This window comes from Adiantum capillus-veneris, chromosome 30, assembly GCF_014529385.1.
Source record: "Adiantum capillus-veneris isolate H3 chromosome 30, ASM1452938v2, whole genome shotgun sequence".
Classification (NCBI taxonomy): domain Eukaryota; kingdom Viridiplantae; phylum Streptophyta; class Polypodiopsida; order Polypodiales; family Pteridaceae; genus Adiantum; species Adiantum capillus-veneris.
In genome coordinates, this window is record NC_140960.1 from 9,438,793 (window position 1) to 9,451,095 (window position 12,303).

General features: G+C 39.2%; 1 protein-coding gene across 3 annotated transcripts in view; it reads left to right on the forward strand.

The window, feature by feature from the left end:
• The first annotated feature begins 6,525 nt into the window (after positions 1–6,525).
• LOC147417524 (endoglucanase 25-like) overlaps positions 6,526–12,303 on the forward strand; it is a 112,325-nt gene continuing 106,547 nt past the window's right edge. Inside the window, exons 1-2 of one of the 3 annotated variants that reach the window (XM_086507292.1) lie at positions 6,526–6,791; positions 7,049–7,353. In XM_086507292.1, coding sequence (XP_086363418.1) covers positions 6,712–6,791; positions 7,049–7,353 — 385 coding nt within the window. In that variant the 5' untranslated portion in view covers positions 6,526–6,711. The remainder of the gene's footprint in view (positions 6,792–7,048; positions 7,354–12,303) is intronic. The other 2 variants (XM_086507293.1, XM_086507294.1) reach the window with 2 other exon arrangements.

Consider the following 12,303-nt stretch of genomic DNA (forward strand, 5'->3'; position numbering starts at 1 on the left):
GAATTACGTTGTGTTTTGGTACCCTCAAAAACCTTAGTCGCTACTCTTCTTTACCTTTGAAAATTAGTTCTCAAGTAGCCACACCCGTGGTTGAGACATCGTTGATTGCAAAGACTAGTGGAGAGGGTCTAACATTGCTCGGTTGATTATGGTTCTTGTTGAGCTTGCTTGTAGCTCAATAATGGCTAAGCCAAAGGCAAGCCCCAAGAGACTCCATTATTAAGACTATAGTTCCCAACGGTGTACCTGGAACTAAGTCCTTCTCAACCAAGATAATAGATCCCTGTCCACTTAGCCTATTGCAATGAACATGTCCAACCTTTCATAAAAAACTCAAGGACCTCTCTTCTTAAGTAAGAAAAGAGAAACCAGTAGCTCTGATACCAATGTAATGGAAATGGTCTATGAACTTTGAGAATAGCAGAATTAAGAGAATTAGAGTGAGCATTTTTATGAGACTACTTTGAGAACATAGAGGTTGAACTTAATTAGCGGTAGCAACAAAACAAATTATACTTAATAAACTTGGCATGAACAATACTTTTGCAAGAGAGAGAGAGAGAGATAGAGAACTTGTTAACAGTTGAGGACCAGATTTATGTGGAGCTGGTCCCCCCTCCAATAGGCTTTTGTATTATAGATTCTCCCATCAAGAGAGACTTGGTACATTACAATCTTTGTGCTCATTGTAACCAAGGTGATGCAATGAGGATGGGAAGCTTCAAACATCACAAGCATAACATAAACTTTGTAAAAGCATTAACCATCCCCGACCTCAGTCCCAAGGCCTCAAACACCTTCAAAGGTGGAGAGAGCTAGCAGGAAATGAGGGTAGGGAAGAGGAAGAAGAAATATTCATAAGAGAAATAAATAGTTCCTCACTTATCATCACTCTTCTTGCTTAGCATAGCATAATAGCATAGTAATGAAGATGGAGAAGATGGAAAGCTTAAGCATTGAAGCATGGCTCTTGGTTGGATTTGCATTCTATAGCCAAGAGTATTGGTGTAGGCTCTCAACTTCTCAACAAGCTTGATGAAGGAGATGGAGCTCTTGCACTTTGCACCTCACACAATGAGTGTGTGTGTGTGTGTGTGTGTGTGTGTGTGTGTGTGTTGGGGGGGGGGGGGGGAGTATACCCCTCAAGCTAGCCCTCTACTTGCATGGTCGACCCCCTCTTCTAGATCATGCTTGTGGCTCATTGGCTCCCTCAAGCCTAGCCAATCACAAGCCCTGGTCACAACTAGCAATAGAGGTAGCCTTTGGACAAGTGTCATCCTTTCCCCTTTGAGAGAGAGGACTTGATAAATGCTAAACAATTAATTTAATTAGCCAAATTATCATTGGACCCCTTTAGAGGCCAACCAATAGACTTTAGGCACACTATGAGGGCAACCTAGCTAGGGGCTTGACATGTGTCCCATTTTCCTCTTTGAGCAAGGGGGTGTCCTTTGGATGAAGAAGGAGTTAGTCAACACACCCCCCTACTCTTGGGGATCGCCCCCTCCTTTGTAGACTTATGCTTGACTTTTTGGAACACTTTAATCCCCTCTAGCACCTTAGTCATGAAGCACCTCAAGCACCTTAGTCAGCAAGCATGACAAGCACCTCAAGCACCTTAGTCAGCAAGCATGACAAGCACCTCAAGCACCTTAGTCAGCAAGCACGACAAGCTTGGGCCGGTTTCTCACCTCAAACACAGCCCTAGCTTGCCTAAGGTCTAGGACTTTTAACGCTAACCTTTGGAGGTCTTTAATGAAGCTAACCCTAAGGTTTTTAAGCTCCATTAGTTAACCTTGCTCTTTGACAGACCATCTCTCATTTGGACCCCTTTAACCTTGGCCCCGTGTTGAGATAGATTCATAAGCACATGTCTATATTCTAACCCTTGTTCCTATTTATTCTCCCACATTAAATGATCATTTTAATATGAGATAAACATTTGGGTTGGTTAGATAATAGATTTTATGACACATAATGTTTACAAAGATTGATCTTAGGTCAAGCTACCATGAGATCCAGATCAAAGAGTCATGCATTTATATATTCAACACATGTTATAAGCACTATGAATTCATAGTAATGCCCTTTGGCCTTACAAAAGCTTTGGTAACTTTAATTGACATATGCAGGATATATTTCAAGAATATCTAGATGATTTTGTGTTGGTATTTTTTGACAACATATTCGTTTATTCTAAGGATGAAAAGGAGCATGAAGATCGTGTGCCCAAAGTGTTGGATCTCCTATGCCAACATCAACTATATGTTAAGATGAGCAAATGTATTTTCTTTACTCCAGAAGTTAGCTACCTTGGATTTATCATATCTTTTGACGGAATCTTTATCATGAAAACTAATTTCTAACCTTCTAAAATTATTTTTTATCTTAATTTGGCCATTTAAGTTCGAAGAAAATAAAAGAGAACAAGTAAAGTTGATTTAAGTACTTATGGATTGGCTCAATCAAAGGCTTGGGACCAAAAGGGGAGAAGTCCATAAAAGAGAAATAATAATTGTTGTTTAGTTATCTTAGTCATAGTTCTGTACAGATCAAGGAAGGATGAATATGTCCCAAACAACATTGATCAAAGGTACAAAACAAAAGGAGACGATCTAGAGTAATTTTAGGAGTCTGAAAACAGAAAGTAGATGTTCTACATTCAAGTCATTAAAATAAATTTTTAGACTCAAAGTATGAAGTATGGGAAGCCTTAGAGTAAATTTCTAACTTGCCATAAATAGTCTAAATTTGGTAGGTCTAAGTGTAGCAAGTTTTGGGACTAGCTTCATGACACCTCAAAAGTAATGTGCTACGGTTTTGCACAGGAGGTCAAGCTTTAAATTTCAAGGTTGAGTTTTATTTTTACCACAATCCGTCCTAATTTGGCAGGCCCTAAATTAGTAGGTAGGCTCTAGTCCAAGCAAGTCAACTTCATAAAGCTTGTAAGGTTGTGCAAAGGTCTTGCACCCAAGGTAATTTATGAAAGGGTAAGTTTATGGTTTTTAATAAGTAAAAGAGAAAAGCTAAGTCTAAAGTTAGATCAACCCTAGACCTTCTCTTCCAAGTTTGGCTAGGCCACATGTCCAAAGTAGCTTGCACTTGCTTTTGTGAAATTGGCCAAGTTGGTGTGTGTATGAGTGCAGCCTTACTAAACAAGTCAAAAGAGAAGGGGGACAAGTTCTTTCAAGAAAGGAAAGTGAGGAAAAGTTTATTAAAGCAAGATTTGCATGGAGTAGAATCAAGGGGTCATTGGGAGCTTTGTTCTTCTCTTCTCCCTCATTCACACACTCTCAAGTGCTAAGTGTGACGAAACTCTCTCTCTCTCTCTCTCTCTCTCTCTCTCTCTCTCTCTCTCTCTCTCTCTCACACACACACACACACACACACACACACACACACACATGGGAGCTCTAAAGACGAATTCCATGCTTGAAAGCTTGACTATGTATGCAAATCCAAGCAAGTGAAATATCTCCTTCATCTTCATCATCTTGAATTACTCTATTATTCTAATCTAAGCTAAGAGTTTGACCATGGAGTAAGCATATACAGTAAAAATTCTCTTGCTTGAAAAAAACTTCTTTCACCCTCATCTACCTCTTTCCCCGCAATTCTTTCTCCCCATTGGGGTGTTTAGGGCTTGGAAAGGAGGGTTATACCATGGAACTTTAAAGAAAACCTTCTTCTTGGTTCGAGGAAATATTCACAAGAGAACAAGTTATGTTGTAATTAAAGCTCTCTTTGAGAGAGAATTATAATACAAGGACCTTTTGGAGGGTGGACCGGCCCCAAGAAAATCTGGTCCTCATCAAGTTGTCAATCTTAATTGTGGTAGTCTCTTTGAATCATTTACATGGTTTTTAATGTTCTTATGTGTAAATGTGTAAAGAAATCAACCCGACATAGCCTCTAGTCTTCTCTAAAGAACTCTCTTAAGGAAAACTCTCTCCTTTCATAAGTTAAAATTAAAGTAATTATTAGATTCTCAAGCATTGGTATCAGAGTTGAGGTTTCTCTTTTCTTGCCTAAGAAGAGAGGCCCGTGAGTAATTTATGAAAGGTTGGAATCGTTCATTGCAATAGGGTAAGTAGGACTAGGATCTATTATCTTGGTTGGCATACCTATTATCTTGAGTAACCTATGAAAGGTTGGAGTTGTTCATTGGCATAGGGTAAGTGGGATTGAGGTTTATTATCTTGGTTGACATACCTATTTACATGGTACGGGGGACACCATCTGGAACTATGGTCTTAATAATGGAGTCTTTTGGGACTTGCCTATGGCTTAACCATTATTGAGCTTAGCAAGCTCGATAGAAATCGGTGTCAGCTTAGCACTATTAAACCCACTCCACTACTCTTTGTAATTAACAATGTTCTAAACCACATGTGTAGTTACTCAAATGCTTATTTTTAGGGTTAAGAGGAGTAGCAACCAAAGTTTTGGAAGTGCCATGGAAAGATCTAGCATACATATACAAGGAAATTCAACCATGGCACAACATAATCAAGAGAATGTAATTGATATTGACAACTTAGATTTAGCTTATGGTGTAATATTTGATGAATGTTGTAGAGTTGTCAACGATCTTGTTGACAAGTTACAAGAAACAATGAGAAACCCTATTTTGCAAGCAAAAGTTCAAAGATAAATTCAAGCCCTTCAAGTTTCCCCAAGTACCCGAGAAGACCTCCAAAAGAGGAATCTCTTTGAGGAATGAAGAGGAGATATCGGAGGCTATTTGAGAAGAAGAAGTGATTTCAAGGGAGAGGTATGAAAGTGACACCCCTCCTACCTTTGAAAGTGATGTTTCCCTAAGAAGACGACGGGCAAAGCGGTCACCTAGTGCTCCCAAAAAGAAGAGAAAGTCATCAAGCACTCCCTCCCATGCAAATTCAAAAAAGGGAGAAAGAAATCCAATCAGGAGGAAGCAAAGAAACCCAAAGCAGGAGGAAGCCCCATACGAGTCTATTCAAAAGTATGTGGATAAGATTTGGGAGTTACATCTCAAACCCACAGTCTACAAGAAGATAGACTTCATAGAACAAAAGCAACAATTCTCTGATGGCCTATCTGAGGAGATGAGTATGTTAACTCACAAAGACCTAGAACCATCTCGATGGTCATGCATCACACTATGGTCGCCTCAAGGATCCATTTCCAACAAGGGAGTAAGAAGGGCTCAAAACAAACGGTAGCTAACGAACCAATTGCGCCAAAGGAAAAGAACGATGTGATGGAGAATTCTCCCAAAGCTAACAACAACACCAACAATAAAGGAAAGGAAAACAAAAAAGGCTACAAAGATTAAAACAAACTTTTTCCTGAATATATTGAGCGTTATCATAAAGATAACAAGTATTTCAAGTGTGGGAAGCAAGGACATGCTTCGCGGGCATGTCCAAAGAGAAAGGAACATAATGACCCTCCTAGAGCCACCATGGTGGAAGCTCTAAAAGAGGAAGGCCATTGTAAACGAGCACCACTCTCTTATGCTCGAGGAAAAGTAAGAAAGCGTGATGCTTTCATATTATTTGATCTAGGATCTATCCACAACTTTAGTTTGGTGGAGCTAGCTACTAAGCTAGGAATTCATGACTTCAAGATGGGGGATATGATAAAAGCAGATGGATCTTTCAAAGGGCAAGAGGCCTCAGTCACTCCCTTAATTGGGAAGCTAAGGCTCCACGTGCAAAGCTATGTCTACAAATAAGATATCTTCATCCCTCCACTCAAGCATGAAGATGTTATCCTAGAGGCACCATGGTTTGATCGTGTGGCTACCACTATGAAGTTTTGTGAGAGGAAAAGTCCTCTTTTCCTATAGAAACAAGGACGTTGCACTTGATATAAATAGTGCAGGCAACACCAAACCACTTGTACAGACTCAAGCTCTAGACAAAGTAACGAAAAGCTCTCTTTCTTGTTACACGATTTTTGTCAAGGAGTCTAAGAAAGACGCATGTGTTCCTAATGAAGTTAAAAATAAAACTAGAGAGGAGTTAAAATTTTCTAGTTTCCTAAAGGAGTTTCAAGGTTTGTTTACAAATGACATTCCTAGGGAGCTATCTCGCAAAAGGGGTTATCCCAAACTTTGTAGCGCTTCACTTGTTTGACTTGCACGCACAAGAAATTGATGGCATGCAGGTCAACAAGCCATTGTTGGAACATGCGCATTCTTTCTCAATGCCAACATTCAATAGCCATCCCATGATCTTTCACCGGATATGAAACCCCCTAGCACATAGGCTTTACCCTACAGCATCGAGAAACCATTGGTGGGGTGAGGCTCTTATTTGTAATTACTAGTGGCCCGGAGACAAAATTTAAGTCTTTTGACTTTGAAATCAAGAACCAATCACAATTTAGCATACCAATTTAACTAAAGCAAAGGAACGACTCGTCTCCCCTCTCTCTCTCTCTCTCTCTCTTTTCAAGCGAGCACGCTGCTACGCACAATGTTGCACGCACACACATTCTCCCTTTATGCTAAACGCACGCACGCACAGCTCGCTCTCTACGAGTCAGCTACGGCGTTGAAAAATTCCCTTCTTCTCTCTCTCTCTCTCTCTCTCTCTCTCTCTCTCTGGATTGTTCCTATGCCTCGTCCCCACCTCTCTCTCTCTCTCTCTCTCTCTCTCTCTCTCTCTCACACACACACACACACACACACAGGCTTGCTCTCTCTTCCCCGGCAGTACATTCGCTATGTGGAAAAAAAGTTGGAAGAAGGAGAGTGAGAGGACCCCGCTTACGCGAAGAAGCGCAGAACGGGCTCTTTTTTGCAGGTTGACCAACTGATCTCTCTCTCTCTCTCTCTCTCTCTCTCTGATCTCTGTGTGTGTGTGTGTGTCTCGGGGGTAGAGAGGCAGCCATATTGCTTAAGTAGCGCCTGTACTGATTCAAACTTTTGAATCGGACAGATCACGAAGGTGCAGGTGCTTATAGGAAGGGGGTTGGGGGTGTGTATACAAACAATGCACGCACACAATGCATGGGGAGGGTCGTTTGATGTGTCTATTGACTCAGCGACCGATGATGATAGAAGCAGGAATTTGGAGAATGAGATGGATAGGGCCTCTTTTAGAAAGCTACAGGAGACACAACAAAGTTGGCTCTTGGGGCCTTCTGAGCAAAAGAAGAAGAAACAACAAGTGGACCTTGGATGCATGGTCTGTAGCAAGAAAGCACTGAAATACATAGGGTGGACTCTACTTGCTGTTGCATTGCTTGTGGCCATGGTGGTCACCATTGTCAAACTCAAGCCTCACCACACACCCCCTCTCGTTCCAGAAGACATTTACACCCAGGCTCTTCATAAGGCCCTCCTCTTTTTCAATGCCCAAAAATGTAAGTAATCTTTCTTTCTTCTCCCTAGTAGTAAGTAATCTTTGGCAATGCTTAATGATGCAATATTTGCACTTAACGTTTTGCAGTGTAAGGATTTAGCTTAGTTAGTGGTTGGTTCCTACATGTTTTTGAATTTTTTACAAACTTTGCAATTTCATTAAGATTAGAAAGATTTGTTATTGAGACTTGCCACATTCGATCACATGTTGAGATCTACTTTTTTAAGCCGTGTCAATATGTTGGCGGCCGTGCATGTAACATTCATCATATGAGACCTAATTTATATGGCTTCACTGGCATGTCTTAGAAGCTAGGCGATCAATTATCAACAAAATATCTATATCACATGCATTCATTGTACACTTTGAAACCTTCAAGATCCTCACATAAGCCTAGCCTACCATAGTACGAAGCTAGATACAAACGGGTTTGTAGAGCATGAGCAAGATAAAGATCACAAATTTAAATTTTGCACAACTAATATTATGTATATTTAAAAGAATCTAGGCTACTAACCCTCTCCTAACGAGAGAAAAAAGTGTCGTGGTACTCTACTAAAAGCAAGATAAAAAATCGTTGCTAATTGCTTTCGAAAATGCGGGCAAAACTCTCTCGCACAATCTCGTCACATGTAAAACACTGCTCGAAGAAAACCATTTTCTTGGCCATGTTTATTAAGGGAAAACTAGATAGACAACTAGGAATTATTCCAAAATATAGGGTATTTGCCAAGAGTTATAATTAAAATGGTCTTACCTTGAAAATCAAGGTCCAGTCAATTTACAACCGGATTTTTCATTTTCAATTAGGAAATTTAACTACGAGCTAGGATATGTGAGCATTGATATACAGTATAGGACTTTTGACTATCGAGACTTTATGCTTTTCATTTCCTATACAATCACCCTTCACTTTTGTATTTGAGATGTTTTGGAAGGTTTTTTTTCCCTGAGTTTTCCTATACTATCATCCTTCAGGCAAAAGCCCTACCACCATGCTATTGCTATCTCACATCGATGACTATGTGGGCATGGCAAGCATGCACTACCTTAGTAGTTCGCTATCAAGTTCACCCCTAGTTTGCTTTTAGTTTACCGAGATGATCAAACGACAAAGATCTATACCACTCTACATCACATAATTTGAGCCTTAAATCCCTCTTGGAAGAGAGACCCCGTGCCATATAGTGACAAGAGCAAGCCTCACAAGGATGCTTGTTGGAAATCAACCATGAGTCCCATGGGTGCTCAATCGAACCTATGCTTTTGATCTTTTAACGTTGGACTTGCAAATCTTAGATCTTTCAATCCACCCTCAGCTATAGCCATGTCGAGAGTCGCCAAAGGAACAAATGGCCCCAAGAGGAGGCGGGATGGACGTCTCCTCTCGAGAAGGAAAAAAATTGGGTGCCAATATGGGAGGTGAGAAGAGAAGTGGCCCTCCCAGCCCGGATGCTCACCCTCAGAGAGTGCGTCGTCCACCATTGCCGCTAGCTCGACCTCCACCCAAAGTCCACCCATGGCCTGCCCTGCTCTGCATTGCCACAATGCCCCCATTGAGCCTCCCTGCTCTGGGGCCTCGTAGGCTGCAAAGAAACAAGGGAGCCCACTCTAGCCAAATCCAAGAGACATCTCTTAATCTTTTAATGTGTAGGTTTTCTCATGACTCAATTTGGCATTTAGTTCAATGGGTTTTAGTTTAGCTTAGAGGCTTAGATAAATAGGACACACCAAGGTTCCCAAAGAACTTCATATGATGCCACACTTTCCTATTGTCCCATGATTAACTAGTGGTGGTTGGCCTCACAAAATTCTCAAGAAATTTATCTTCAATGTTGTCCTATTAGTCTTCAAGACAAGATACGCATTTGCTTAAGCCATTAAAAAACTAACCAAACTAAAAAAGGATGATAGACTATTTTAGGGCCTTTTTTACTCTTCTTTGAATTTGGGGGGGTTACTACCATTTAAAAAATGACTATCATGTGGGTTCGACAATAGGAGTTACTTTTTTATAATTTTTCACATTTTCACATATGAAAGGGTGTTGAAAAAACGATCTTGAAAATCTTTTCATAGATTGAATAGAAAAAAGATCCCTTTTATTGGTGAAAAAATCTAAGTTAAGGGGTTTTATAAATAGTCATTCAACGCACGCGATATATAAGTTCTATATAAAGTGACCGCCCCGAGCTTTGAATTAGTCTTCCCAAATGTTCGTAAGATAAATTTTTTATCCGGTTGATCATATACAAATTCATTGTAACTTTTTTTGAGAGATGTGAAAGATGACACCTATGATAGATATTTTTCCTAGATTGTTAAGAGTCCAAGTTGACTGTCCAAATCAAGGCAATTCCTGTGTCAATGCAAATGAGGCCAAAGATCCATCTTTGCACATGAATCCAAGAAAGTTTACAAGATTTTGATAAAGACCAAAAGTATCATGTGCTTTATATAAACCTAAAAAAGGCAAATTAATCCACACTCCCAATCTACTTTTGAATTAGGGAAACTTTTATAGATGAATTTGGGAAACATGCTAAAATATCATCACGATAAACGTACACCTCCTCTTGCCAAAGCTATTTGAGACGACCTTATTCATTGCGGTAGAATGTATATACTTTCAAATGTTTCTTTGGTACTTCACTTTTATTTTCCTTAGTGTTGTAACAAAGGCTCTTGCGTTCTCCTAATAGCTTTTGTGCAAACACACTCATTATCTAGTTGTTGGATATGCCAAAAGAGGAGCATTTATAAGACTTCTAGATTGCAAAGAATATATTTGTCTTTGTCTCTTTTGCATTGGTAATGATCACATTGTTGCAAAGACATGGCAAGTGATAGAAGCCAAAGTATTTAAAAAATCAAACTTTAGTATTGATTTTGGAAGGGAATCACTAGAGATAGAGGGAGCAGGGAGCAAGACGTAGAAATGAACTTCATTGAAGCTTAAGAAAAACACAGAACAAATAAGCTTAGCTTATGACACACTTTTATTAAAATGAAAGAGCCTTTATGCTTCCCAATACAATCTAAAATGAAGCCTCAATCAAAGGGAATTGATTGACCTTGTAAAAAAGGTTTTCATTTGATTTGTTTAAATCAAAGGACACTAAAACCATCCAATTATGTCCTAACGAATAAATTAAAAAACAAAATGACTTAGGAGGGATGAGTCTAACAAACCTTCCCTCGATCCAAACTAGGACACACAATGCTAGCAGCTTAGGGCTGTGATGACTAGGTGGAAAAAAAAGATACCCATAAAAATGGATCATCAACCAAGTAGAAGGCTCAAAACTGAATGGCCAAAAAATGGGTTACTAGTTTTAGTTTACAATACTTAAAAAGTGCTAGTTATGTAACCTATAGAAAAACTTCTAAAGAAAAACCTCGAGCTTAAAAAGACCAGCCTTTAGCACTTCACAAAACTGGGCAGCTTGTGAAGTGATTTTCTTGCTAGCAACTTCAACCAAGCAAGCCTTCCGTGCCCTTTTCTTAACAAAGCAATACTGCTATAGATGTCCCTCCTTGCTGCAAAAGGTACATTTGAAATTATTCTAGTTTTTGAAAAAGGGGGTGATCAAACTTTGGCATAAAGTGCTCCTTCAACGATTGATCATTCTTCTTTGTGAGTCTTCGTTCTTGTTCCATCAGTGAAGGTTCTATGTGAGTTTGTACATTTTTTAGAGTAGTAATAAGACTTGAATAGTCATCATCAATAATGCTTTTAAAAAGTACTACAATTTTGATGTCATCTTCAATTATTGTTTCAATCCCAGCCAAGCCAATTGTATTAGCAAGGTTTTGAAATTTCTTAAAGTGTTAGCCATAGAAGTTTGGGGATGTTTAATGTGTGCAAAGAAGTCTATACTAATGTTTATTTTTTAGTGGTTCAAATGGCTCCAAAAGAATTGTTTAGTGTCCCCTTTTTTGGCTGTGGTGCAAGACTTGATATGATACATGAAGGAGTTGTCTATATCTTCACCTATGATTCCCAAACCTTTATCATTTTTTATCTCTCATTGTTATCTCCCTTCTCTAGTAATATTGTGTGCTTTAATTCTTTCTAAAATATTCCAAAGACCTTCTTTCATTAACTGAAACCTTATTCTAGTTTTCCATGTGTGGAGCTTAATTCCACTAAACTTATCTTTACTATTTGTAGGTGCCATGACAAGGTCTTCTTGCTTATAGGTCACAAAGGTAGTGTCTAATGTCGTACAAAAATTGGTACTTAAAGAATAGCAAATAAAACTTCCTTAAATGGTAAATAACTCACACAAGTTCGTTTAGTGGATTGGTTTTTGTATTATCCATCTCCTCGTATTCGAGAGAAAATTGTTTCTTCACTGTTTATTTGGCGCGAGCTCGTTGGCGAGTTGGCAGGGAGTTAACTTCGTGTTGTTGCTATTAATTTAGTTCTAGATTTGTGGGTGAAGTAACCAATTGAGTTGATAAGTTTGATGAAAATGCTTTGAGCCCAGTGCTGGTTGCTTCCTTTTGATAGCATAAGGAGTCAAAAAAATATTCAAATAACCAACTCCTTGTTCTTAAAAAAGTCTTCTCTTAAATGATTGTGTGAGAACAATGGTTTTAAAAAATCTTTTAAATAATTTTATCAAGCTGTTAAGCTTGTGAGAAGTCTCTTATGGCATGGTCCGATGACACCCAAAAAGGGAATTAACAACTGAATTTGGAAAGTAGTTGGTGAGCCCTTCAACAAGATGTATGCACAAGCAACCTTTTACAATTTGTCACTATGCAAGTTCAATAACGCTATTAAGGCTCCAATAAGTGGCTCTTTAATACAGAATGTATGGGTTGCATAGAAACCTAGTCAAGCAAAGGCATGAGTTTTTGCTCCGATACCATATTGGAAGGGAATCACCAGAGATAGAGGAAGCAAGACATGGTAGTGGACTCCATGGAAGCTCATGAAAAT